Below are 26,716 nucleotides of genomic sequence, written 5' to 3' on the forward strand. Positions count from 1 at the left end.
TCTGTGTTTTCGCTGTGTTTTGAAACCGCAGGATGAGCTAAAATCTGACGCGGACGAGAGGCTTCCATGATATGGGCAGGGCATAATGTAGATCAACAACGTGAGCCGAAATCATGCAACACGTCATCGGAGATGATCATATGAAGCAGAAAATATTAATTGCTTAGATTTACCTTAGCTAGACGTCTTGTTTCATTTCATAAGACTCCCCGAGTCCCGTCGAGAACCAAGAAATCCAACCAGTCTCATCGTTAAACTCAAGCATCGCCTTGACTACCTCTCATCATGAAGCCCGTTTTCGCATCAGCCCTGCTCTTCCTTGGCCTCACTTCAGCTCAATATAGTGGCCAAATTAAAGTCAAAGACGACGGCTGCCCTCAATTCACCGCTGGCGAAAAGTCGCAACCTCTCAGTTGGGTCAAGGGCAACAACATATGCGCAGACCTTTCGGACATATGCCCCGATGGAAAATGCTTCATGGCATTCCAAGCCCTCGTGACTGGCACCGACAGCAGGACGCCGGCCAAGATGGGAGCTTGTCCTACGGATGATTGCTCCTCGGATTGTCAGACTTGGGACGTCGAGTCGCAGAGCAACAGCATCAGTGTTGACTGTGCTGAGTTCACTGGCCAACACTACTTTTACTTGGGTGACTAAGAAGTTGGAGAATTCTCAAGAATAAGCTCTTGACCGGTCTAGCTTCTGTTCACATCACATACAATCACTGTGTTGTGGGCTTCCCCCAGCAGGCTGGTGGCAAGCTTGAGTGGATCAAGTTGGCTGACTGGGGTATTAGGGGCAACAGTCATTTAATGTAAATTGCTGGTATTGTGGGTACTTGGATCCATAAGAAGGCTTTCAATGGCACAAAGAGTGCTTAATCTTGCGAATGGTTCTACCTTCTATAGACTATCCTCAATGACATCTCGGCTGAAATTTCCAAACATGCATACTGGCCAATCCCCGGTCCCCATCTCGTATAATACATAATTTTACCTGATAGACGCCTAATAGCTATATCGGAACGCCCTATCTTCCTTGTCTGTCAAGTCAGACTTGGGCAGGCCATTCTTATCCAAAATGACCTCCCCGGTGCTGTGACACTCTCCTGCCAGGTTCCTCTTCTTGTTATCTTGAATGCAGAGGGTTCGATAAACAATCATCGTCAGGAACAGGAGGCACCAAGTGACAATGCTGGTGATCACACCCTCTCGATATCGAGGCCCATGAGTCCAGAGCTGGGGTGATCCAATACAGCCTGCGCAGTATCCGATGAAGAACATGCAGTTTACCAAAGCTCTCTTGGTGTTGCCCTTGACGTTCGATGCGGAGAGTGAGAGAAGAATCGACATTGAAGCTGTAATGCAAGACGACTACCCAAATAGTTAGCAGATGTCAGATACAAGAAATCACTAAACTTACTACCCATGATGCAGCAATCAGGCCCCAACCAGCGCTGACATCAAGCTTCATCAGGAACACATTGCCGATTAGAGGTGGAATGATCAGAACCAGGACGACCAGCGATCGCTGCCTGGGGAACAAAGTGCAGAGACCGACGCCAATCCACAAGAGTCCGATCTGAACTGCTCCCGATGGTGCCGTGTAGAGCATAGTTTCGAGCTGCGTGTAACCGACCGACTTGATGACAAGAGAGGCAAAGGTGAGCACGGGTGACTGCATCGTGACCAGAACACCAAACCAGAAGACTGCCCAAGCCTTGGGGTCCATGAGCGTCTCTCGAAGTTGGCTGGTGCTGAAGCTTGTCTTGTCACCTCCCTCACGATCACGAGCCATTCGCATTGACAGGACCTCGCGTTCTCTGAGGCTCAGGAACCAAGCATCTCTTGGGCCATTAGGCATGAGGGTAAAAAATGCGATGCCCGCTACGACTGTCATGGCACCGCAGACAAGGAACAGAGTACGCCATGGTGCAAGACCGAGTGACGTATTTTTTCCTATGCCGTACATAAGAAGACATCCGACAACTTGTGCAACACCATTCATGGTGACCCAGAGGGCAGTGCGAAGTGTATGTTCCGATTTGCGGTACCAGATGGATGTGATGGTGACGAAGGCTGGTGATACGGCACCTTCGCTGAAACCGAGGAGGAAGCGAACGGCGGCGAAACCGGCGAAGTTGTGAGGAGCTGCGAGACACATGCAGATGGCGCCCCATACGATTCTATTGAAGGTCAGCAAGGATTAAACAAGTAGATAGAGGAACATACACTGTGACTCCAACGAACTTGGTGAGGTGCAGTCTGCTCATGAGGTAGATGCAAGGATACTCCGCAACCAATTGGCCGACATAGAAGATCGAGCTGCACCAGGAGTATTGAGAGCTGGTCAAATTAAGATCATCTATGAGACCAAACACAGCGGCGTAGCTGAGACTTTGTTTGTCGAGGTACTGAAGGAAGAAGACGAAACACATCTGTAGCCACTGTGAGTCGTGACAGAAGCTAGATCACAATAAAGGGACTTACAAATGGAAGGATAACCATGTCAATTTTGCGAAGAACTGCCTTTTCTTCTTCAGGAGTGTATGAATCGTCCATGTCAAGGATCTCGCCCCTTGCCTCAGGCTCATCAGGCTTGGGCGCAGACATTTTCTTCTCAAGAGCGTGATCCATGATCGTGATTTATGATGGAACAAAGAAATGATCTAGATACGGAAGTGCATGGTAGACAACGCTGATCCTTCGTGGGGAATGCCTCAATTATATCATGATCCCAACAACTTGGTTCGCCGTTATCAAAAGTCCATTAAATGAATGCTCCGGGCATCGGATATCTGGTGACAGGAGCCACTATGGAGAAAACCTTATCATCATGCGGGGAAGGACATGGAGCCGATGAGATAGACCATCGATCCGATGGCTCAACGTCGGGAATAGTGACACTTTGCCGATGGCCATGTTGCCGACTGTGATAATCTCGCCCGCTATCGGCAATGGTCGGCGAAGAGTGTTACACAGCGCGAGGGGCAATTTGAGAGGAGATTGTGATAAAAAGCCACCGTCTTGGATGATTTCTGGGCCGATATCTCAATTTTATCTTCCTTATCTTGGTTCTGAACGGACATTGCACTGTTCATTGATCTCTCAAACTTCAACATGACTCAACTCGATACTGTACCCGGCGCAGACATCAAACCATGGCTTCGTCATCCTCCCCAGAAGCATCTCTTCATTCACGCCAACATTATCGATGTTTCAACAGGCAACATCTTACAAGACGCATCGCTGTCCACAAAGAACGGCAAAATCGATACCGTCTACCCCTCAACACCAAGCCAATATCCCGATGGCTACAACGTCGTGGACTGCAAAGGCCGATACCTGTGCCCAGGTCTCTTCGATGCGCACGTTCATCTCTGCGCGACACCAGGCTTCACAGACCTATCTCGTGTCTTTGGAAACCCCAATGATATTTCGCTGTTGCGACAGCCATATGTCGCCTCACAAATGCTCTACCGCGGCTTTACATCAGTTCGTGATTGCGGCGGGGCCCAGCTCCCACTAAAAGAAGCAATTGAAGAGGGCGTTTTCCCTGGTCCTCGTCTTTTCATCTCAGGTCACGCGCTTTCGCAAACAGGAGGCCACGGTGACTTGAGAAGCTCTTATGAGAAGCATGAATGCTGTGGTGGACACGCTATAGGGTCTTTGGGCCGTATTTGCAACGGCGTGCCAGAGTGCATGGCCGCTGTTCGCGATGAGGTTCGCTGTGGAGCAGACTTTATCAAGATTATGGGCTCTGGTGGCGTTGCATCACCGACCGACAAGCTGGAACAGCTGCAGTTCACCACGTCAGAGATTCAAGCGATGGTGGAGTGTGCGAATAATGCTGGCACCTTCGTCACAGCCCATGCATATACCACCAAGGCTATAAGACATTGCATTGACAACGGAGTCAAGGGTATTGAACATGGTAACTTCGTTGATGCCCCTACAGCTCGCCTCATGGCTGAGAAGGGCGTCTATCTTACCCCAACACTCATCACTTATGCGCAAATGGCCACCGACAAGTGGAAGAACTTCTTACCACCAGAGTCTCAGGTGAAGAATGCTCAAGTTCTCCAGTCTGGTCTTGAAGCTCTACGTATTGCTTCGGAAGCACGCGTAACAATGTGTTACGGTAGCGATCTCCTTGGCCCACTTGGCTCTGCTCAGACACAAGAGTTCTCTCTGCGTTCTCAAGCACTCAAGCCTCTTGAGATATTACGAAGCGCGACGGTAAACCCTGCCAAGATGATGGGGTGCGAGACCACTCTGGGTCAGCTGAAGGAGGGTTTCCAGGCGGATGTTCTGATCATGGATAAGAACCCATTGGAGAATATTGAGATTTTTGACCATCCAGAGAAGTACATCTTGGCGGTTATGAAGGACGGCTTAGTGTATCGCAGTCAGTTAGAGTCTCTGGAGGTTGATGGCGGGATCCCGATCCGGTTCAATTCCGTACTGTAAGATTTGATGAATGCTGGGAACATGGGCATGGACAATAGGCATATCGAGTATCAAGCAAGGAAAAGTATAAATACAAGTTATTCTTTCTGTCTCAAGGGCCGTACTTGTAACATTGTATATGTAATAATTTGTCCAAAGCCGCACTTCTTAAATCCCATCATGATCTCGCAGAGACTCCAATAAGCTCTCCGTGTGGTATATGAACTCCTTCAACATATGATGCATAAACCGAACCCTCATGGCGCCAGGTCGGGAGGATAACCTGCAAAGTCTAGGACATCAAAGCCCGTGAGCCCCATCAAGAATGGTTGATCGTCATTATACGTCGCCGACAGGCGATACGTCTCAAACGGATCGAGCTGCTGCTCTCCGGCCTGAGGCTGCGGAGCCGGTAGACGTGGCATTAGTGGCTCCAGAACCGCATCAGTGCGTGAGTTCCATTCCATGACCTCAGGTCCCGCAGACCAGAACTCTGCGTCGGCACCTGAAGGTACCTGTGTATTCTGGTCAGAACCTAAGGCGCTTTCACCAATCACTTCGCTGTTGATAGTACTCTGAGACTGTTCTTGGTTTGATAACCACTCGGCCCATTCATTGTACGCTGATGATTGTAGCCCTTCGTCAGTCGCGTTGGTAGGAGGCTGCCTAGACCGACTAAGCTTACCCCACGCCTCGTTCGAGATGGACCGAAGTGCTTCGACAAACCGAACACCAACTTGAGCATTTGGGTTCCCTGTCGCCATTCTGCGCAAGAAGTCTAGACCAAATCTGACGCGTCTTTCGTATCCGGGATCCCTATCAAGGATACCTGCTATGAGAGTGACGATGGTAGCGATACTGCAGCCTTGGAAATCTGTGAATGAGAATCGTGTGGTATACCCTGTTTGGTTCAAGTCCTCAAATAGTTGAAGCAGCTTTTTGGAAGCCTTTGCGCAGGACTTTGATAGCTTTTCAGCCTTTTCTTCAATGTTGCATGGCTCTGAGTCATCTCCGAGATGGCGTCGAAGAGTCATTCTTACAACAGTAATGAGAGACATTTTACCCATCACTATCCAGGCATAGTAATAGTTGAGCCAGATGTGAAAGACAGCGCGATAGCGTGAGTCTTGGGGTGGAATTGTCTCGAGATCAAAGGCTTCAGGCAACGAGTCTTTCCACTCTTTCAGCTGGTTCTCCAAATTCACTGTATCTGCCTGGCGTGGAGCATTCGTTACTGTTGACCTGCAATTGTCAGCATGTGAAGGAAAACAGTAAGCTGCGACGTACTCCCAGTCAGCCACTTTGTCCAAAATGGATATGAGACGCGCGAAGGCAATTTGAAGAAGGACATTATTGAACTTTTGGGCGTTGTCAAAATCTGGCAGAATAGTCGGTAATGGGGCCGTAATGATCTCAGGTGCCACAGATCGTGGCCTGTTGAGCTTTATTGTCGAGCACCTACTGGGCATCAGTACGGATAGAGCCTGGAGGAGGAGTGGCACGAACTTACCTTTCAAGCGAGTATATCGACCACCACAAGCGACGACGAACTTCTCTTTCTCGCGCATCCATTGCTTGGTCGTCAGAATCCTGGTGTAGGTCAAATGCCAGAGCCTTCCTCAAAGCCATTCCCGTGTAGACATAAGACGACCCAACTGCATTCTGTGGCATGAGATAGACACCGAGTATCAAGCATACTTGGATAGATCTGAGGCCTGGAAGCTCGATTATATCCGGAACAAGGACCTTAGCTTGCTCAAAGAAGAGCCGTCCGGGATCGTGTTCATCAATTCGTGAATGGCCGGGTCGCTCCAAAGGGGTCCAGTGGCTACCAAGTGCGAAGATCGTCAATGCGAGACAAATGAAGCTGGGGTCGGACCTCAACGGGCATGTTTGGTTGGTGTAAAATTGCTCAATCTCATGAATGAGCTGGGCTTGGTCGAAGTAGAAGAAGGCGTCAGTGCCTCGTCTGATGCAGACATGGACAAGAAACTCGGCGATGGAGCGGGGAGGAAATGAGTCAACAATCTTCTTCAAACGGGCTTGTTCTACCAGCGATGGGTTACTTGGTCGCGTGATGTTCTTGATATGTTCAGTCTCATATGACTTTGCGGTGCGGGAGGAATACTTACAGCCTGCAGATTGACCATATCCTGCTCTTCTGGGCCTGATATCGGGTCCAAAGAAAAGGCTTCGCGTAGTCTTGTCAGGAATCGGGGCCATAGTATGCTTTCAGTCTGGTCTGCATCAGTCAGTTCAGCGTCTACATAGACGTGTGATCGTTCATACGGCTTTCTATGGAAATGTTCTCCTGGGGCGTTGCTCCTGTTTGAGACGAGGCAGCTACGGCAGTAATTGTCGCATCTCCAGTGGGCATCGGGCTTTGACTTTGTCGCGGAGACAACCTATCTCTTCATTTTGTCAGATTGGCTAGCTTATCAATTATGCAATCGTCACATACTTGTCAAAGCGACAACTAAGCTGACCAGCTTCACATCTTTGGCAAATGCCTGGACTCGACTCAATGCACTTGCTTTTCCGAGCCTTGCATCGATCGCACCTAATAACGGCGATATCATCAGTTCTAAGTCGATTTCATTACTTTCTATGGACTCACGCTCGTGGTGCACGTTTCCGGTTCTCATCGGCAACGCGTCTACGGCGGCGACGTCGAGCCGCGGTTGTTGAATCCATGGTTCTGATGCAAGATTATGGATATTTACGGGTAGTGGAACCTCGGCTGGCCCCTTATCGGGTATCTGATAACGCTCTACGAGTTCTGGGTCTTAGTTGATTATCCCTTTTGCCTTGTGTAGTGCGGGTGTTCTGTTAGCGGCGTAGCAGATCTCAAAGCTGCCTACCCCGTACCGTCAATATGTTTGATGTTTTCTTGCCTCTTGCTACGTGAATGTGTCCCCATTGATAAACACAAAAGGAAACACTTTTGAAAGTATTAGTTTGATGTTACATACCCTCCATATTCCGACAAAGATATGAAAATAATTTGTTGCTCAGAATTCGTTTGCAAGCATTTCCAACCTACTACCCCACCTAATTCTTCAACTATGTCAACGCTCGGTTCTTGAGGCACAGCATCTGGTGTATCATTTCATTTCCTTGACTCCCGCTGCAATGCGTCTTTTGTGCGAGTCATGACTGTCCCCTCATGAGTAACTCGAGTCAAAGCGCTGCAGCGAAGCCCAACGTCCACGGCCAACACCTTGTCGATCTTCCCCAAGAAAAGGTCCCCTGCCGCGGGGGAGCAGCGACAGAAGGGCGGCACAGAGGATGGCTCTGTCGAGGCCCCTACAGATTTCTCAGCTAAGCTAAAATCCAAAGAACAAGAACGGTAACTTGACGACTCAATTTCTATTTTTGCTTACACCGCTCAGTGCCGGATAGCAGTCCCCGAGTCATTCGGAAATCTGGGGTAGCATTGATCTACACCTTGCATAAAAGTGCCCAACTCAAAATTACACGACACGTATCAGGTGCGTCCATTTAGTCAGCGTGTTGTTGAGGATATAAATCAGGCTCCTGGCCATCACTCGACTGACTAGCAGAGCAAATTGTTCACTGCAAAACTCTTGTCCACCACTTTTGACATCTGCCTTTACACCCCCCTCACTATGGCGCCAGCCCAGACCCAAGATACACCAGAGAATACTCAAAAGAGTTCCGATCTCTTGGAGCATCCCAAGGGCGAGTCAGTACTCACAGACAAAGACCGAAAGGCACTCGTCTTCACCGACAAGCACAGCTCTCCAGATGTCTACGTCAACTCCAATAAAGACACTCTGTGGCATCCCTGGACAGGAACACTGGAGCTCAAGCCTCTCCGATTTGAAACGAGGTCTGGTAGTTTTGTCATTGGGCTGAGAACACCTGTCGATTGCTGGCTCGGAAAGCATAGACACCGAGGTACAGTCACAGCTGTCACACTTTCTGGGAATTGGAGATATAAGGAGTGAGTATACGATCTCAACCTGTGGTAGGTTGGCTGACATTTGTAGGTATGACTGGGTCGCTGGACCCGGAGACTATGTTGTTGAAAACCCGGGAACCATTCACACGCTGTTCATGGGTGCTGGCGCCGAGGTTGTGTTTACTATTACAGGAAGTCTCGAGTTCTTTAATGATGATGATAGCTTGAGGGAGACAATGGATATCTTCAGTTTTGCGGAGCTTTACTATGATCACTGCAAAGAGAAGGGAGTCGAGCCAAACGAGAAATTATGGTACTAAGCAACATCAACCTGGGTTTGGGTCAATGGTATGATGCTCCTCTGAAATTCAAATCGCTAGCCTTTGTTACCGTTCGAAGGAATACTGTCCAAAGGTCTGAGCCGTCATCCCTTGACAACTTTGTTCTGTGTCCAGTGGTCCGGAGTCACTCAGGATAGCCAACAGCCTGAGCATATTTACGAATATCCAATGATCTTGAGGATATCAATGAAGACCTTCAGTGCAATTGTCTGTTGGGAAGAACCAGAGTGGGATGAAACACTGTTATGATAATATTCAAAAATTGACTTGGAAAGCCAGAAGTCACATGTTTTCTTGAATATAATAATCTAGTAGTCAAGATCGTCCAGGTTGTAGCCGTAATCGTCCAGGTTGTATTTATAATCGTCCACTTTGTAGTCACAATCGTCCATGTTATTCTCCCTTTCCATGCAGGATGGAGGCAGCCCAGCCTCACTAACATCAAAGCTTAAAATAATACGTTTTCCAGAAATGCAGTCCACAACAGCTATCTTTCCACATATGCTTACTTCGGCTTTCAGACATTCTGGGGATAACTTGAAGAACTTCTCGTTCCCAATCGTGATCCATGTATGATCTTGTCTTATAGTCGGCCAAGTGGGCGACATACGCGCCGTTTGATCAGGATGCCGGACCACATGAATAACACTGCCGTGAAAAGTAACGTCTCCACGTCTCAGCCGATCAAAGGAACCTCGGCCAGTGTCAACATAGCGGAAATCTGGAAGACTTTTATAGTTATGGTGTTCCAAATGCCAACAGCAGAGGGTGTCATCTCTATGGTATGTTACCAGGATCTTGCAATCCTCCGAATAAAGGCATAACCGAACCGCGCTACTGATGTCGAAGCAACAAGTGTAGTTCCCCGACTTCAAATTGCACATCGTGATAGAGCTTCCATTAGCAATAATCACCGTCGCGCAATCAGGCGAGAACTGGATGAAGTCTCTGCCCCTTGCAAGCGGTTTGCCGCTTACCAGCCGGCATACGAATATATTTCGGCGACGGGACCAAACTTCATGGCCAAACACCGTATGTAATACCACTGCTCTCCCATTTGGTGATAGATCCACTTCCAGAACCTTTTCATTTAAGCTTTTGGCGCTTTCAAGGCCTTTTCTTTGGGTGTGAGGATCCCATATTCGGACAGTATTGTCATCCGAAGAGGCTGTAAGAATCATTGTCAAGTCATGAGAAAGCTCAACTGACCAATTCAAACTTGAGGACGAAAAGTCAAAGGCTTGTTCACAATTTCCACTCTGAATATCATGTATCAGAGCGGTTCTTGTGCTGAGGACGGCAATAAGTTTTGTGGCGTCTTCTGAAAACATCAGGGACTTGAATCTACCGTCGCACGAGGTTTTCAGTTCGTGCAAAAATGCTCCACTACGAGCATCCCAGATGCCTATGCGGCCCCCCGCGTCTCCAGAAGCTATCATTCGTGAGTCGGGAGAGAATACCGCTGATACGACATGGCAGTCGTGGCCCCTGAGCACCCTTTTGCATTTATTCGCCTCTACATCCCAGATCCGCAGAGTTTGGTCGACAGAAGCAGAGACAACCATTTGATTGTCAGGTGAGATGGCTGCTACATTGATCTTTCCTGTATGGCCGTTGAATATCTTCTCGCATTTACCAGTTTGTGTGTTCCATAGTCTCACTGTTGCATCGTCCGAGGACGTGGCTAACATCTTCGAGTCATGTGAAATGACAGCTGAGTTGACCGCTCCTGTGTGTCCCTTCAGAATGAGTTGGTCCCAAGTCTGTGTCTTCCAGATTCTTATGAATTGGTTTCCACTTGCTGTGAGCAACACCTTCGAATCGCGAGAGAAGGCAAAAGCCTTTCCCGTAGGTGAGGGATACTTCAAAACTTCGTCACAGTCTCCCGTCTGCAAATTCCATATCCGTACCGTACCGCCAGTTGAGCTCGAGGCAAGGATCTCGGAATCTTGTGAAAAGACCACTGACTGGATTTCACCAGAGTGTCCTGCTAAAACATGCTCGCATTTACCGGTCTTTGTTGATAAAATTCGGATAGTGTTATCAGCATATACCGATGCAATGGTTTTTGAATCAGGCGAAAAGATAGCTGACTTTACTACAGCACTGTGGCCTACTACCAGGGAGCACGGTCCCCATTCATTCTCGACTCCTGGCCAGGCTAGGAGCCACTTAGGGACTCGACTTGCGAAAAGACGTCTCACGATACTCTTTTTTGGCGAAAATACTATTGCCGACGAGTAGACTTGCAGCGGGGCTTCGTCAATAATGGAAAGATGAGTTCGGATGAATCTCAAAGAGTCCTTGACAAGGTCCGAAAGCTTCTCACAAGAATATTTCTAGGGTCGTAAGTAGAGTGCACTCAAATTTGAAGAAGGCATCATACCTCTAGCCATGCATCTAATTCATGCAACATATTCAAGCAGTGAGTGATATGGCCAAGGAGACTCATGGCTTCCAACCAATGGAGCAGGTGCTTTTCTAAGAAAGAATAAATTTTATCGGCCTTGCACTCTCCACTGTTGGAGGATATGTAATGGTGTACCCAGTAATGACAAGCATAGTGAAGCTCAGGAGGTATGAATTTGTGCGGGTCTAGGCCTTCAACCTCAGATGGAGATGTTCCCGGAAAGGGCAGTCTGCAAATGTTTTCATAAAGTATCGAGTCCATGACGAAGAGGCAACGACTTGCCAGCCTTCTGTGTGTGGCCTTTTCGTCCACCCAGAAGTCCGTGGCTCCTTGTAAATCAGGATCCACGAGATAATCTCTGAATGATAGATGCAGGATCCTAACGGGAACTTCTGGTGTTTTGGGTACGTCCAGAACAGACTGAAGAACCTTGATTCTCATGTCAATTGTCGTGGTAGAGATACGAAGCAATAATGATAGAGAATTGATTGTCAGCGGGGTTGCTAATGTGACGATGGCACCAACGATTGATTGGAAGCTTTTGACAATCTCTTCTCGCTCTCTCCTCGGTCTATTGACCACCTGTGAGGCGAGAATGGAGGAGTAGATGTCGTTGAGGCGAGACATATGCGTGCGGCTATTGGACTCAAGAATCCTTACTAGAAGCTGATCCGGGCTACCAAGAGTAGCATCATTTAGGAACCGACAAACAGTTGCCGCAGCGATGAAGAGGGGTTGTGTCTTAGAAACAAGCTGTTCAATCTTGACTGTGCCCGGCCACAGCTCAGATAGCCGTTGCTCATTGCGAACCACAAAATTGAAGTTCTTTCGAATGATGCCCAACTCATGGTGAAGAAAGATAGATATATCATGCTCCATGATGTCTTGTGAAATGCTGTGGAGCTCAAGACTCTGGTACATGCCGTTGATGTCTGAGAATCCAAGCTGTATCGGAAGTTCTGGTCTGCTCGTAATGAAGACTCTGAGTTTTAGCGAATCTAGGCATCCCAGTTCAGCGATAAGTGAAAGTAAACGCTTGATATGAAATTCCCCTTCACACTCATCAAGAGCGTCTATGACGAAAACAAAGGACGTTGGATCTGGTGAGGAAGCGGCAAGCTTCTCCAGAGGCTCTCTGAGAAGCTTCCCAAACTGTTCCGAAACAGTTCTCGTTGGGAGTGACGGATCGGCATCGATGGCCTTTTGGATCAAACCGATCATACCAGGGATATACATTGCTAATTGCCGTACCAGGGTAGGAATCAGTTTTGACATATTCCCCCGGCTTGCCTCTCCTCTTTTGAAGAAGAAGTTTGCACCAAGACAGTCTCGCTCCAACTGCCGTTGTGCCACAGTACGTGATATTGTTGACTTCCCTGTTCCTGCCATACCATTCAGCCAGAATATGGTCTTTGACTCAGCACTCGTGACCCATTCGTCTATCTCAGTGAGAAGCTGAACACGTGTCTCTGGTAGACATCTCGGCCTATGCTCCTCGGCGTAAGAGTTAAATATAGCTTCAGCTACAAAGGGGAGTTGGTCAAGAGTTGAGGTGAGATCGGTCTGCTGTATTTGATGGCTGTTGAGATTAACAAACCAGCCATACTTACGAGGGAGTGACTTACCTCAAGGAATCCACTTTACCTTCCACTGACTTAAGGTTAGTAGCAGATCCAATAAGTATGGTGAGTTTGTACTAACGTGACTGCAGTATCTCAAGAACTCGTGGAGACTCTTTGAGTTGCCGCTCAGGAACGTAACTAAGAAGCTCTACAGCAAATGCGGCAGCAGTAGATGCTGCGTATCTTTGCCACTGATCGTTCTTGTGGCTGTCGGCATAATCGCAGATACCGCGAATAACAAGACATGGGAACTTGTCAACCAAGCCTACAGCTTCCATCTCGACACATAGGCATTGATAGCCTATGCTCTCTGCGAGGCTATCTCTGAACTTGGCGTCCTTAATAAGAGTGTTGCCCGAAGCAATAACTCCATAATGGATCATCGGTTCTGTGGTTTCCCGTTCCTCACGAGAGATTTGGCGGGAGACATCGCACTTGGCACATGTCTTCCCACCAACGTGTTCATAGTCTGATGGGAAAAGACGGTCGTTCTCTGAGCCCTGGTATGTGAAGTTACTGCCGGGTCGTTTCATGCCAGGGTTAGCTGTCAGCATACTCTCGACGAGTCGTGATATTTTGGAAGGTCGAATCTCATGCTCAGCCTGCAAATTCGCCAGAGCTTTCAATAGGACTGCAGGTGGTTTGTCAAGCGAACCTGTCCGTTCCCAAATCCCATTCGCTCTCGCCTTGCCAAAGTCATACTGCACAACGCCGCCAGTTACACCGTGCGGCTGACCAACGACAACATCGCCAAGTCTAATATCCTGATCATCGTTTGGCCTGGCTATAGCTCCACCAATACCGACCAAGAGACCAAAACGGATTTGCGGCAGAGAGTGTACAAGATCCGATGCGGTGGTGGCAGCGGAGGTTGTTCCATAGACTCCTGCTGGTAGAGAAGCGATGACAACGTTGTGTTTTCCTACGCGACCCCAGATATAATTATTCGTATCCGAAGGAGATGGATGAAAGTTGTTTGGTTCAGAGTGTTCCTCATCCAGTAGTGCCCTTGCTGCTGCCTGCTCGATGGCAAGGGCCGCGATCCAACCGATAGTATAGAAAGACGGACTATCAAGCCTCTTCTTTTCGCACTCCATACCTCTGTTGACTGCTTCCCCAATAAGGTTTCATATGCTATTATCATGGGCTAGAGCATCAAAAACTAAATGCATGGCAAGATTGGTGAACAGGCAGGTAAGCAGGGCTCAGGATGCGGGGTTGCGGCTGAGCGCGTTTGGCCATCCTATTTGATATAGGACAGTCGGATCAATATCCGTTCCGAATTATGCATTTTCGTGCGGCTGAAGATTGGATGGGTCTTAAAATCAGGCTGGGCTGACGTTTAACCTGTCGAAGTAGAGACACGAAGGTCTACTCTCAGGGGAGATATCTAATGCTTCAAGGCAATTTAAGCTAGGAGCAAAGACTCCCATATAGCACCCGCTACTTGTGAAGGCTTTTATTGTATTATCCATAAGATATGTGGGCAGGTTAGTCACAGAGTATCGCGCGTTGAACCGTGGTAGATGTATGACCAGCGCAAATTAAACATCTGGGATCAATGATAGAATGCTGAGACCAATGGTATCTTATTGATATTTATTGAGCGAAGTAAAATAACAATTCAAGCAAATAAAATCACCCAATCGAATCGGTAGAATAAGCATGAGACCATGATAAAAACGAGTCTTTCTACATTTATAACATTAAACTAAAATGCAACTTCCCAACGCGACCCAATATACTGAAACCATGGCTTAAGACCAGATAATACACTTTGAGCATTCCGTCTCTAAAAGATGCTTTACCGTTGCCCGTCTTATCCTCTGAAACCTAAACAGAACACACTGTCAGGTCTTTGTCAAGTAGTATTAGGGTTTTGAGGTTTCTTACCTGGTTCCTGGTGAAGGTGGAGGCCGCCATGGATGTCAAGTCCATACAAGCCTCTCCGGACAAGAGAGTGAAGATCGATCTGCTTCGTTGGCTCGTTCATCTCTCTTGTCCAGCTGGTAGCGATTATGCCTTCACCAGCTTTGGGGCAATCTTCTTCTTCTGGACTGCACCATGGGTCGGCTTCTGAGCGGGCAGAACACTCTCCTTGGTGTCGGGGCTCTTGGGGTGAAGGACACACCGGAAAGTGAATCCGAACGGTTTTTCTTCAGGCTCTTCAGCCTTGCCACCACGAAAGATGACAGGAATTACCATGGGGTACATGGACTGATTCTCTGAGCTCTTGTTGCGAATAACAAGCTTTTTGAGCTTGCTGTGGCGAAGCACTGTGGCTGGTGGTGCTGGCACAGTGAGTTGGTCGTCGTCGCCGCGGGCTATCTTGGGGCGTTTGCCGCCCCTGACGCCCTTGACGAGAACAATATTGATAGGGCGGACGGTAGAGACAGGAGCCGGGTCTTGAGGCTCGACATCCTCGGCCTTGCGCTTCTGGGAACGTGTGGCAACCATTGTGAGTAGGTCGTGAGGGTGAATGCACAATGTGATGATGTACAAAGCTGAAGTGTACGAACAAGGCTTCAAGTAGTGCAGAAGGGGGTGGTGTACAATGATCTGTTGTACAGTAAAACAGTACACAAGATGTTATGTCAGAGAGGGTTGAAAGAATCCGTGATGTATTTGCAAGGTTGAGATTTCTGGGATAGAAGCCTGGGGAGGTTGATTTATAGACGAAACAAACTTTTCTTGAGCAACAGTGCTTCAAAGAGACTTTCGAATCATCAGAGGATCCTAACCCAATATTTCGCAGAGAGGCATACAGAGAGTGAAGAAGCTTTTGTATTTGAGCTGAACGACGTTCGAAAGCGAGGAAGTATAAATTCTGCGGCAGTTTTCAATTAACATTTACTGGTTGAAACCACATTTAGCTTCGAAATAATGAAAGCTTAAGCAGACCACTATCGCCTCAAACATCGCTTTTGATCGATTTTGTGAAGATCGCTTGCTACTTGTCCTTTTTTAAAAAAAAAGAAGGGAAGCAAAGACCTGTTGGGTTTGTTCAAATGATCAACAGAGACTTGAGCATTCTCTTCCAGTTGGTCCCAAATAGAGTATCGAAAGAGACTTTGCACAGTGAACACATTCGCAACCACCACACCAAAGTCAAACTTGAGTCACCAAAATTGCTGTTCGGTCGTCCATTGGAACATCATGCAAAAATGGATGGTCATGGAGAACAGTCTGGCAGTTTCCATACGACAACAGATCTACGTAGTGACTCACGATATGCCCGACATTTGTTGGCGGCTACCCTGAGCAAGTTAGAGTGTAGGCTACGCATGATGGGTGAAACACCCTTCAAATATCAGTAGCAAAAGGAAGGTCTGTGAGATCTTGGTACTGCTTAACGTGAACTGTGACCGACGCTGACAATCTCAAAGCTTGCAGAAGGTCTGTCACACAGAATATAATGTCAGAATCACTATATTAACACCTAACCTGGTTCTCGTATCTCATCACCCTTTCGTCGCCAGATGCTTCCGGAGCAAACTGACAATCTCAGTTCTTGCGTTCTTCTCCGCTAGTTGCAGAGGTGTCTTGCCTTGCTTGTTTCTCACGTCAACAGTCGCTCCCTTGTCAAGCAGCATCCTCACGACACCCATGTGGTCATAGAGACATGCTCGTGATAAGGGCGTGTCTCCAGAATGGTCCCTGGTGTCGATATCGGCCCCCTTCTCCAACAGTAGTTTGACAAGACCCTGTCTCCCTTTTCTAGCAGCAGCGGATAGTGGCGTACTCCCATCATAGGTTTGTGTGTGAATATCGGCTCCTGCATCGATCAGCTTCTGGATAACACCCATATGGCCATAGTTACAGGCTCGTAACAACGGCGAGTCTCCAGCTTGGTTCTCAGCCTCTACATCAGCTCCTTTCTCCAGCAGTGCTTCGACAACATCATCCTTTCCTTTTTTAGCTGCAATGGAGAGAGGCGTACTCCCATCGCAAGTTTTGGCTTCAATATCAGCCCCCTTTTCGAGAAGCAGCGAGGTTATCGATTCGTGCCCTACTGAAGCTGCCAGCGCCAGGGGGGTGTATGTATTCTTGTCCCGAACTTCTAACATCACGCCGCTATCGAGCAAGTGCTTTGCGGCAGAGATTCGACCGTATAACACCGCGTACATAAGAGCCGTGAATGAGTTGTCCGGATTTCTCACCTCTAGGTCTGCCCCCTTATTGATCAGAAGTTGCAAGATTGCGTTTTTCCCGTTTGCGGCAGCCCAAAGCAGTGGAATGAAACCACCCATACTTTGTCGGCTATTAACGAGACTTGTCGTTGGAAGGTTGCTCGGGCCAGCAGAAGTCGGGGTATCTGTCCCTGGGGATGCTTTTTGCTTGTCCAATTGGCTCTGTATCATAGTTTCGGCCCAACTTATTGGACCCTTGGCCCCATCGATTTTCTCGATATTTATAATGCTCTTTTCTGATCGATCTCCGAGTTCAACCAGCCTGTCTTTCGTTCCTGATAGTATCGTATCATATTCGCACATCTTCATCTCCATCAATTTCATCTTGCCTTCGATCCCTTCTCTCTCCACTGCCAGCTGTCTCTCCTTTTCCACTACCTTATCCAGCTCGCGTTTCAATGAGTCTAGTTCATTGACAGTCGCAGCCTCGTCTTCAATCACAGCGTCGATAGTTTCTTCTATGTAATCCCCTTCCCAAAGGGATGAAATCAACATGTCCATCTCGATCGCCTTGTAAATACACTGGGACGTGGCTCCAATAGGTAGTGACCTTGAGCCAGTCCTAGCCAATCTCAGTAGAAAGATTGATCCTTGGGAGATATCTTCCCTTTGCAAAGAGACCTCGATCATATCATTTCCATTTTGTATGACGTTATTGCGCAGGTGCTCCAATTGCATGTACTCCAAACCTCCGGCAATCTTAGCCAGATCAAACTTTTCAGGTGCTGCTATTACAGAGCAGTTCGCACAAGAATATTGTGCATGGAGGTTGAAGTCCAATACAACGATGATATCGCTGTCATTCTTAGCTTTGGTAGTAAAGCGAGCGAGGTGTCTTGGTCTGACAGTCTGATTTGAATCGTACAGGTTCGTGACCAAAGCACGGCCCCGGTCCCAATTGAGTGGCGGCCAAACTTCCTTAAGATGCAGTTTAAGCTTTTGTTGACCATCTATATGAAGCCAGATCGACTTCCCTGTCATTTCCTTAAGTCGTGCCTGGCGATCTACGCGGATGCGGACTTCTTGGCCATCGTAGGAGTCACTTCGTATCCCGGAGAGAAGTATAGGGCCATATCCAAGGGGCCGGATGTACTCCCTGACAGTTGAAATCGAAGGCGTTGTGCAGCGCAGTGGAATAGCTATGTTGCCTTCTGTCGAGTTTTCAAGGCCACAGTTGAGAAGACCATACGCTACCCCATTTTCGGTACACTGTAGCTTGAGCGAAGTGCGGATGTATCCTCCGGAAACAGCGAAATTCGTGATACAACTGGGGTCGAGGGCCTTTGGAACGATACGGCCACATTTGGCAAAGTCCATTGGTGACATTGCAAAGATTCCAGCAGACGTATTATCCTCCCTAGGTCCAGTCTGAGATTCAAACTCCCTGCCTTGAACCTTGACTCCCCATGCTAGAATTGAATCGTCGGCTGTCTGTTCCATGATCTTAAGCTGCAGCCTCTTAAACGCTTCATGTCCTTCCCCGTAGATCATGGGCATCGTAACGTTGAAGATCCCTAGGAGACAGTATGCGATATCTTCCTCCCTCTTCGTCTTCCTCTTTGACGCCCAGGACATACGCTGCGCAACACTCGCCTGGTGAAAGTCGACCCAGCCGAGCAGGAATCTGCGGGGTATCCCTGTGATATCCTCGATTTCACTGGCTAATTCTTCCTTCGTGCCAATAAGACTCCACGTCTCGTCAAAGAAGTGTATTTCTCCAGGAGCAAGAAGCTCCTGTAATGTCCATCCTCTTGTGAACCATGAGCTTGTGGAGAAGCTGGATGTGGATTCCCAGATATCTAGTTCATGAGGAACGTCGGACATGTAGGTGTAGCATATGGCAGCTCTTCGATACCACTGGAACATGGAATTGATGGCCTCGTCTAGCTCCTTGGAACTCTCCTTGTCAATACAGCAAGTGTCGATCCAAGCATATTTGAGGTTGTCCTTCTTGGCTTGTCGACAGCAGCCTTTCACTTTAGTCATACCAACCTTGTTTGTAGTGCCTCTCGTCATATCTTTGAAGGATACCTCCTCCTCGTCGTTCCCCCATCGGTGCGACAGGATAGCATACGGTGGGATTTGGCCGCCGATGAAGGCTTCCAGCTTTAGGTTCTCAACGTTAATGAGCCGCATTTTATTACGCTTCGAGCGCCAAAGCCCGAGATCTCAGTTACTGAGAGATCTCCAGTGCGGCTGAGTCGTGTAATATCGAGCGGGGTAAACAGAAGCTGATGGTGAGCTTGGAGAGGCTACAGGCAGTAGGTAGACTGGAGAAAGTTGAGATGCAAGGGATGTATAAAAGTGCTCGCATAAAGTTTGGTAGTTTGAAAACTCAGGCGTCTTGAAATTGATCATTAGGAGAAACGATTGAGGAGACAAGGGCTTGAAAATTAGTCTCAGCGTTCCAAAATGGCCGATGCAATATTTTCAGCCCGACCCTGTGGCTGTGAAGCCGAGAAGTGCAGCCGGCTGCATGACACTTGGCCAATGATTACCACGGCCAACACACCAATATTGACAAGGCAGAATCCTATACAGTATGGCCAGTAATGAGACCATAAACATCACAGCCATATCACGACACAGGTCAAATACGCCAATTTGCATTTTTACTTGTCATCTCCTTGTCTCAAGACTATCGCTCATGTTGCAATATTCCAACGCCAGTAGAGTGCTTGTAAGTGATAATAATGGCGAATGAACCACAATCGATACATGATGCTCTTCAATCCGTACAAATTAGGGGCTATTCCTGGTTCTTCTTCCTCCCAGCAAAGTGACGCCCCGTCATCAAACGAGCCCCATGCCTAGGTGCGACGATCGGTGTTTTGTGTTGATGAGTTGGAGGGTTTCTCCTCTCGAGCTTTCTCCAGTCTTAATTTATTCTGCTGCTCGAGGAGGCGAGGTTGTTTCTGATAGTCCTCCTCGGCTTCTTCACCGGTGAGAGGGTATTTGGGCACAATGTCGGGCGTCTCTTCCGGGCCAGCAGCGTGTTTGGCCTTGTTCATGTTGGCGTGTCTGAACGAATTTTAATATGTAGATTTTGAGATGATAACTGTGAAAGAGCGCGTCGCAATTTGTGTGATTACAGCATCATAAAAATTACTCTCTTTCCATGGGCAGTCAACGTCTTATTTATTGTAGGCCTAATGGAACAGTGCGCCCTACCGTTATGTACTCGGTCGGGTTAATCCAAGTCTGACACATAATACATTCAGCGCTGATTGGTCTGCTCTACGCAACGACAAATAAGATTAAGCTTAAAGGTGGTGGCCGTGGCATGCAGAACACCAAGTTCTTGACTAGTATGGTTGAAAACACCACTGAAAAGCAAGTCAAATGGTAAACTCTGTCTCGAATTGGGATATGCATGCTGTTAATACTCCGTGTAACCAATGACATTATCCATTTGTGCACAGTCATGCACAGCCTTGAGTCCTAGTGGCATGGCATTGGGAATCAGCCAGCAACCCGGTACAATCATGAATGGACCCAGGGAAATCAACATGATGACACAACACAGGGCAATTGGTCCAAACCCTTCATTCTCAGGGATGTCAGCATATACAAGTCGATTACTCACCACAGAATATGTCTTATTCGACGGTCACTTAGTGAGAAGCACTATGAACAGCAAAGTATACCGAATTGAGCTTTGACATTTAGGTACCAGCATCCGAATCCTACAGCCACCACCTGCAAATGGCAATAGCCGAGACATATGCCATACGTTGCGCTGTGAGCAGTACAGCCCTCTCTAACTGGTCAGATTGAACGCACTGCGCGATTTAGGTAGCTTGATAAGGTCAACCAGACCGCCACCTTCAATTGAAGAATTGAGGCTCTTTCAATCAAAGCTGGATTACTCATTGTGACCAATCTACGCTTTGTATGACACCATGCCATTTGGTAATAACAGATGAATACCCGACCATCACTTGCGTAATCCGTGACGAGGCTTCAGGCATCAGTTTAACCATAATCTACTAAAGATAAAGCACCAATATCAGCCTTTTCACCTTGACAGCATCTCGGAAGTCCGTTCACTTGGCACCATTTCACAATGCAGACCAAAACTTTCCTCCCCAGCCTTCTAGCCACTGTCCCCGCAGCTCGAGCCTTCAAGTTCACTGGCCCCGACCCCTCAGAGCCCCTCGATTTCAGCAAAGAGATTACCATCACATGGGAGGGCGACATTCCCGATAACCTCTCACCCAAGTTCGACATCGCTTGGCATTGTGAGCCTGATCCTCTAAATAAGCTCACCTCTGATATCAGTCGCCTTGTGGATGAAATATATCTGTCCGACCACGAGTACAAGGTCCGACTTCACAACTCCAAATCGATGCTTAAACCATTCGCGGATAAAATCGCGGCCAAGAAAGTGTTTTCTTTCCAGGCTGTGTTCACAGATGAAAAGCATGATGATATTTGGGTTCAATATTCCAGTCAGAATTACGCCGTTATTGGACTGGATAAGAAACAGGGAGAGAATCCAGAGCTCGATCTGTAGAGGATTGAGGCTGGCTGTGAGGCAGCGTCAAATCATAATGCCAGTGTTTTTGCTACAAAAGACTGATAAGGGTGCAATGACTGTCTTGATCATCGCAAGTCCGTGAAAAGAGAATTGGAAAGTGACTCTGGCATACATGCTACTCCGTCTCGTGCTAAGGCGTCATTAAGTTGACTCTGTCTAGGAACTATTGAATCGTTGGAGGCAGATCAGATACAGGTTCTAATGCTTTAATAGTTTTCCATGCTGCGGATACATAGGTCCTCATAGTTGCCCTTGTCTGCCCTCCTATTCTGTTCATGGCGTCTCGTAATATAGAGCTGTCAAACAGCCGGTAAACTTGATCTCTCTGTACCTAATGAATATCAGGCACGATCCGTGCTCAATGCCCTGCTACTGACCTAGGCTCCCCATCTCGTGTCTGTTCGCAACATGAGGCCACGGTCTCGCCAGCGAGGTCATCGAATCAGACGGCTTCCGTAGCTCAGTTGGTTAGAGCGTCGTACTAATACTTCAACCCGAGTGTCGGTATGCGAAGGTCTCAGGTTCAAGCCCTGGCGGGAGCAATCCCATTGCCCTCTGATTCATCTTTTTGACGATATATTCTTCGATCTACTTTTGTGGCTTGGCCAAGCTGGGCGCGGTCGGAAGATTCCTTGTCATTCTCGCGGGACAGTCATTTTTGGGCGCTGTAACGAAGGTCACAATAGTGGGGCTTTTCCAGCTATTAGGAACATGCTATTGGTCAATCGGTTTGCCCTCTCAGGAAACTGTGAAATCATGGTGGTATATGCTAGACATGAATTAATTAATTACGCTGCTTATGCTAACATGTCTTTCTGGTTTCGAATGGCATATATTACCCATTGCTTTATGCAGCGTATCTATTAGTCTAGTTAACTCTTCCTGGTGTTTCAAGACTTCTCCAGTCTCGCGAGTCTTCCTCGTTCAGCTCGAAATCAAGGATCCCGTTGCCGGACGGTCTCTCATCCAATTACAAGGCCTGGTTCCGTGGTCTAGTTGGTTATGGCATCTCGTTAACACCGAGAAGGTCCCCGGTTCGATCCCGGGCGGAACCACATTTTTGCTCATATCGACAAAGAATTCACACAGGGCCATTTGATTAACGATCAGCTGTGGTCCCATAGACTTGTTGAAACTTGCGAAGATGCAAAATGTATTTAGTATTTCCTTTGTGGTTGTGATCCCGCGCTTAGAATTAAAGTCTGCTCTGCACCTGAGCGTGAAGCGGTTTTGTGGCTGGATGGGGACATTGTACAATCACTTACCAAATGGTCCACCAGAGGTTAGGGAAGAATAAGTTCTAGTATTTACTGGAAGTAACATAAAATATCATAAGAGTTATTAATATCTTAAATTCCTAGTTAAAGCCTTGCTTTGAGAAGCAGAACTTGTAAAGTGCAGGGTAAGAAACCACTACTTATCAACGAACAGATGCGATAAGATAAAGGCAGCCACTTTTGTGCACTGCCCCACAACCTTCCAAGAAACAAATCAGTGCCTTAACTCAGCGCTGCCTTGAAACAACAGCACAAATGCGACATCGCAAAGCATAGCCTCTCTTGTCTAACTTGTGCGGCCATTCACATACTCAAAAATTCCGAGTTTTATCCCTTCTCATCCAATCAGAGTCATCTGCTTTTTCCTTCTTATCATCGAAAGTCTTTCACTTTCTCTCGCTTCTTCTCATACCTCACACAGTCATAACTATGGCGCCTTTAGCTGTTGCCGAAGAGAGTGAGACCGCAGTTCCAGCTCCATTCAACAAAATCGGTGGTGCTCCCGTTCAGACGTACTTCCAACGCATTCGCAAAGCCTGCGGCATGTGGCCATGGGAGCTCTTCGACGAGAAACGTCTCTCTCCCCAGTGGACTGTATACTTGCTTCAAAAGTTGCACCAGGCTATCAAGCTTGCGCAGTCATCACCTAAGGTTTCACTCACGCTTGCCATGAAACATCTGGAATCCATTGTCGAGAAGGGAGGCCAGTACTCCAAACTCAAGGGCCGAGATATTACATCGACAATCTAGTGGATTGGAGAGAAGAAAGACGCCCTATCCAAAAGGACTCGCTCCAAGAAGAAACATGGGGAAACGACCGAGAAAGAAAGTCGAGACGAACCTAGCCGAACCTCTGCTCAGCTCAAAGAGTCAGAAAGCCGAGGAAACAATGCCCAGAAACCTAGCGTCAGTCTTACGCGCAACGGAGACGGGGATAGCGCCAAGAGTAGTGATGCTACTATGGTACGCGATAAAATCGTCGTCGCGCCTTCACCAAGCCCGCCACCTCAGCCCAGAGTCTGCCAGAATCATATTCGCGACGTTGCAAACACACCTTTAATTGACCTGACCAAATCTCCCTCTCCCGAACCACTCGGTGGTGAGCTAACCGAGACCCGACCAAGAGAAGATGCAAGTCGGCTCAAAAAGAGGAAAAATGCGGGCGGGCTTACAGCTGGCAGCGTCCCTGCGCCAAAGCGGCAAAAGAAATCATCCAAGCCTATTTCTACGCCCAGCGGTACGCGTGAAGCGAGCCACAAAGATGTGAGAAAAAAAGATATCACAGATGATGAGGTAAAACTGTGTTTCCATTACCTTCAAGCATAGTATTGACTGATATTTGGCTATAGAACGCTCGTATCTCACGGTTGAACAGCGAGACTATTGCCATTCAAAACGAAGCCGACTGCATCCAGGCCCAGCAGAACGAGAATGAAACACGACTGAAAATGTTGAACTCCTCGCGAGAATTACTTCAACGAGAGCTCAACACCGCACAGACAGACTTGACTAGAATCCGCCACGATATAAAGGACAACACGCTTATCCGACAGTCTATCCTCCGAATCATCCAGCGCAGAACCACTGAAGATGTTGATGGCTGGAATGTCGCCCTCGAACGCTGTGACAAGTCTTTGAAGATATTTCAGGATGACTCGAAAAAGACTAACAATCTCTTGAACAAAAAGAAGCAAGACCTGAGGAATGTTGATGAGATGGTTGTTTTGGCGAACCGAGCGACAGAGAAATGTGCTGAACAGGCCAAGAAATTGGCTGCGCAACTGGATGAATTGACTCGTAGGAAAATGGGTTCTGATGTCCTATAAATCATGACCCATATATGGCCTTTGGGAGCGGCGAGCCTTGGTGGGAAGAAGCTGACAGAGCTGGAGAGTCTCTCCGGCCGTAGAAGGGAACGAAAGGGATACCAGGATGAGCGAGGAATGAGTACCCGGGTAGTGAAGCCAGTAGAGCGGGTACTTTGAATGGCGTCGCAACCTGGGCTTTATGTCTGTCAATCTTGAGGCAAGCAATATTCTTCAGGACGTGCAGTCTTTCATGAGCTTAGCTACCTGGAAATACTGCGGCAGAGACATTGGAAGTCGAGACAGGATGCAAGCATGATTGCCAGTCTCAAAAACTCAGCATTCACCTGGATGGCGAATAGCCCAGTAGCTTTTGATCATTTTGGCAATGTCTCGCATGCTATCCTAGCAGTACATAAGAAATTAAAGACAAATTGAACCAGCCACCTGCCGTTATCTCATGCATAAATCTAGCCAAGTGTTTCAAGGTCAGATTATCACCAGTGCCCCACCAATGCGATAAAATGTTCAGCACATAAAATCAGACACAAGATGATCAACACGACAAAAATAAATAAAGATTCGATCTTCTAAATGCAAAAAGAACATCGACAACGGCAGGATTCGAACCTACGCGTGCGAACACAATGCCTATGATGTCTCGGAAGAGATAGCAGGGCATCGCCTTAACCACTCGGCCACGTTGTCTTATCTTATCGGTGAGGTATTTGCTCACAAGAGGGCTCTATGGGAAGACGTAGTACACATAGGCTGCTATTTTATCCACCTTCCAGAAAAGGCCTTTTGATGGGGCTTTCGTCAGACGTGCATAGCGAAGTCTCAATCTCATGATGATCAGCAACCTCGTTATTGCAATATGTCTGGGGTTACATTCATCTCCAGTACCGCATATGCTCTTACTGGATGAGTTGTTTTCCATGCCTCGGCTGCCGTTGCTTGCGTGGCACCTCCGCTTTGTGCATGCGACCGACATATTATACATTGGCGATTAGTTCTCTATCATCGGATATCGGATAGCAGCATTCACATACCTTGGTTCCCATAGTCGACGACTGCAAAGATGTCTGTTAACCCAGCGACGCCTGAAGTTCAAGTCGACGAAAACACCACCGACTCCGAGTCCGTCTTCAGCGCCGACTCCGTGGGAGCGACCACTTCTATCGCTAGCAGCGTGCTCAAGTATAAATGGAAACATGGCAGACGCTATCACAGTGATCGTGCAGGGCAGTACAGTTTCCCCAACGATGACCAGGAGCAGGATCGCCTTGATATGATTCACCACGTTTTTTGCCGAACTATAAAGGATCGATTGTTCTTAGCTCCCATAGATCCGGAGGGGCTGAATGTTCTCGATATCGGAACAGGAACAGGAATTTGGGCAATTCAGTTTGGAGACGAGCATCCCTCTGCGACAGTGGTTGGGAATGACCTTAGCCCCATACAACCAGACTGGGTTCCTCCGAATGTCAAATTCATCGTTGACGATGTTGAAGCGGAATGGGTTGAACCTATCCCATATGATTATATCCACTGCAGATACATGGCTGGATCTATCAAGGACTGGCCTAGACTACTGCGACAAGCGTATGCCAACTTAAAGCCAGGCGGTTGGATCGAGCTTCAAGAAACAGCTAACACGCTCTATTCCGAGGATGACTCGCTCAAGCCCGACAATGCGTTAGTCCAGATGATGGACCATCTAAAACTAGCCTGCGATAAGATTGGAAGAACCATGGATCCTGCGCCGTCTTTTCAAGAATGGGCCAAGGAAGCTGGTTTCGCCAATCTTAAAGAGGAGCGATTCAAGCTTCCAATCGGACCATGGCCTAAAGATGAACGGCTCAAAGAAATTGGAACTTTGATGGGGGTTAACATGAGAGAGGGTGTAGCTGCTTTTACGGCTGTTTTGTTTACTGATGTCTTGGGATGGTCGCGCGAAGAGGTTGAGGTTTTCAATGCGCGTGTCAGAGAGGCATCACGCGATAGATCTGTGCATCCAATGTTTGATTGCTTGATAGTCACTGGGCAGAAGCCGAAAGAATAGACTAGCACGAATCAGAATTCTCAAACTACATGCAATCTACAAGGAATCGTATTTTCAGCAAACGATTCACCTCGTTTTCCTTGTTCAGGTACA

The 26,716-nt window shown here is 47.8% G+C and overlaps 12 protein-coding genes across 12 annotated transcripts; 6 read left to right on the forward strand and 6 right to left on the reverse strand.

Annotated features, from left to right (window-relative positions):
- Positions 1 to 285: 285 nt before the first annotated feature.
- Positions 286 to 818, forward strand: FSUBG_10474 (fusarubin cluster-esterase; the record flags this gene model as incomplete). The annotated part of the gene is made up of 2 exons (XM_036675054.1): positions 286 to 649; positions 700 to 818. 2 exons carry the CDS (start codon positions 286 to 288, stop codon positions 816 to 818), a joined length of 483 nt encoding a protein of 160 aa, XP_036534000.1.
- Positions 819 to 1,007: 189 nt separating this feature from the next.
- Positions 1,008 to 2,636, reverse strand: FSUBG_10475 (major facilitator superfamily domain protein; the record flags this gene model as incomplete). Its single annotated transcript, XM_036675055.1, has 4 exons — positions 1,008 to 1,373; positions 1,423 to 2,185; positions 2,232 to 2,437; positions 2,490 to 2,636. The coding sequence occupies 4 exons, from the start codon at positions 2,634 to 2,636 to the stop codon at positions 1,008 to 1,010; spliced, it is 1,482 nt and encodes a 493-aa protein (XP_036534001.1).
- A 483-nt stretch (positions 2,637 to 3,119) lies between these two features.
- FSUBG_10476 (linoleate diol synthase) lies at positions 3,120 to 4,469 on the forward strand (the record flags this gene model as incomplete). Its single annotated transcript, XM_036675056.1, has 1 exon — positions 3,120 to 4,469. The coding sequence occupies one exon, from the start codon at positions 3,120 to 3,122 to the stop codon at positions 4,467 to 4,469; it is 1,350 nt and encodes a 449-aa protein (XP_036534002.1).
- Positions 4,470 to 4,705: 236 nt separating this feature from the next.
- Positions 4,706 to 7,142, reverse strand: FSUBG_10477 (transcriptional regulatory; the record flags this gene model as incomplete). Its single annotated transcript, XM_036675057.1, has 7 exons — positions 4,706 to 5,690; positions 5,736 to 5,906; positions 5,959 to 6,530; positions 6,581 to 6,690; positions 6,738 to 6,853; positions 6,910 to 7,008; positions 7,066 to 7,142. 7 exons carry the CDS (start codon positions 7,140 to 7,142, stop codon positions 4,706 to 4,708), a joined length of 2,130 nt encoding a protein of 709 aa, XP_036534003.1.
- A 935-nt stretch (positions 7,143 to 8,077) lies between these two features.
- On the forward strand, positions 8,078 to 8,693 carry FSUBG_10478 (uncharacterized protein; the record flags this gene model as incomplete). Its single annotated transcript, XM_036675058.1, has 2 exons — positions 8,078 to 8,415; positions 8,462 to 8,693. 2 exons carry the CDS (start codon positions 8,078 to 8,080, stop codon positions 8,691 to 8,693), a joined length of 570 nt encoding a protein of 189 aa, XP_036534004.1.
- A 697-nt stretch (positions 8,694 to 9,390) lies between these two features.
- Positions 9,391 to 13,843, reverse strand: FSUBG_10479 (trp-asp repeat containing protein; the record flags this gene model as incomplete). Its single annotated transcript, XM_036675059.1, has 5 exons — positions 9,391 to 9,435; positions 9,758 to 11,053; positions 11,101 to 12,703; positions 12,750 to 12,774; positions 12,826 to 13,843. The coding sequence occupies 5 exons, from the start codon at positions 13,841 to 13,843 to the stop codon at positions 9,391 to 9,393; spliced, it is 3,987 nt and encodes a 1,328-aa protein (XP_036534005.1).
- Positions 13,844 to 14,762: 919 nt separating this feature from the next.
- Positions 14,763 to 15,203, reverse strand: FSUBG_10480 (uncharacterized protein; the record flags this gene model as incomplete). The annotated part of the gene is made up of 1 exon (XM_036675061.1): positions 14,763 to 15,203. The coding sequence occupies one exon, from the start codon at positions 15,201 to 15,203 to the stop codon at positions 14,763 to 14,765; it is 441 nt and encodes a 146-aa protein (XP_036534006.1).
- A 1,004-nt stretch (positions 15,204 to 16,207) lies between these two features.
- FSUBG_10481 (beta transducin) lies at positions 16,208 to 19,072 on the reverse strand (the record flags this gene model as incomplete). The annotated part of the gene is made up of 1 exon (XM_036675062.1): positions 16,208 to 19,072. One exon carries the CDS (start codon positions 19,070 to 19,072, stop codon positions 16,208 to 16,210), a length of 2,865 nt encoding a protein of 954 aa, XP_036534007.1.
- Positions 19,073 to 19,746: 674 nt separating this feature from the next.
- Positions 19,747 to 20,447, reverse strand: FSUBG_10482 (uncharacterized protein; the record flags this gene model as incomplete). The annotated part of the gene is made up of 2 exons (XM_036675063.1): positions 19,747 to 19,957; positions 20,323 to 20,447. The coding sequence occupies 2 exons, from the start codon at positions 20,445 to 20,447 to the stop codon at positions 19,747 to 19,749; spliced, it is 336 nt and encodes a 111-aa protein (XP_036534008.1).
- A 555-nt stretch (positions 20,448 to 21,002) lies between these two features.
- FSUBG_10483 (uncharacterized protein) lies at positions 21,003 to 21,452 on the forward strand (the record flags this gene model as incomplete). The annotated part of the gene is made up of 1 exon (XM_036675064.1): positions 21,003 to 21,452. One exon carries the CDS (start codon positions 21,003 to 21,005, stop codon positions 21,450 to 21,452), a length of 450 nt encoding a protein of 149 aa, XP_036534009.1.
- A 1,730-nt stretch (positions 21,453 to 23,182) lies between these two features.
- FSUBG_10484 (uncharacterized protein) lies at positions 23,183 to 24,579 on the forward strand (the record flags this gene model as incomplete). Its single annotated transcript, XM_036675065.1, has 3 exons — positions 23,183 to 23,460; positions 23,539 to 24,046; positions 24,103 to 24,579. The coding sequence occupies 3 exons, from the start codon at positions 23,183 to 23,185 to the stop codon at positions 24,577 to 24,579; spliced, it is 1,263 nt and encodes a 420-aa protein (XP_036534010.1).
- Positions 24,580 to 25,639: 1,060 nt separating this feature from the next.
- FSUBG_10485 (mRNA 3 end-processing YTH1) lies at positions 25,640 to 26,623 on the forward strand (the record flags this gene model as incomplete). The annotated part of the gene is made up of 1 exon (XM_036675066.1): positions 25,640 to 26,623. The coding sequence occupies one exon, from the start codon at positions 25,640 to 25,642 to the stop codon at positions 26,621 to 26,623; it is 984 nt and encodes a 327-aa protein (XP_036534011.1).
- Between the last annotated feature and the right edge of the window lie 93 nt (positions 26,624 to 26,716).

Source organism: Fusarium subglutinans (assembly GCF_013396075.1).
Source record: "Fusarium subglutinans strain NRRL 66333 chromosome Unknown NRRL66333_c0000183, whole genome shotgun sequence".
In the NCBI taxonomy this organism is placed as follows: domain Eukaryota; kingdom Fungi; phylum Ascomycota; class Sordariomycetes; order Hypocreales; family Nectriaceae; genus Fusarium; species Fusarium subglutinans.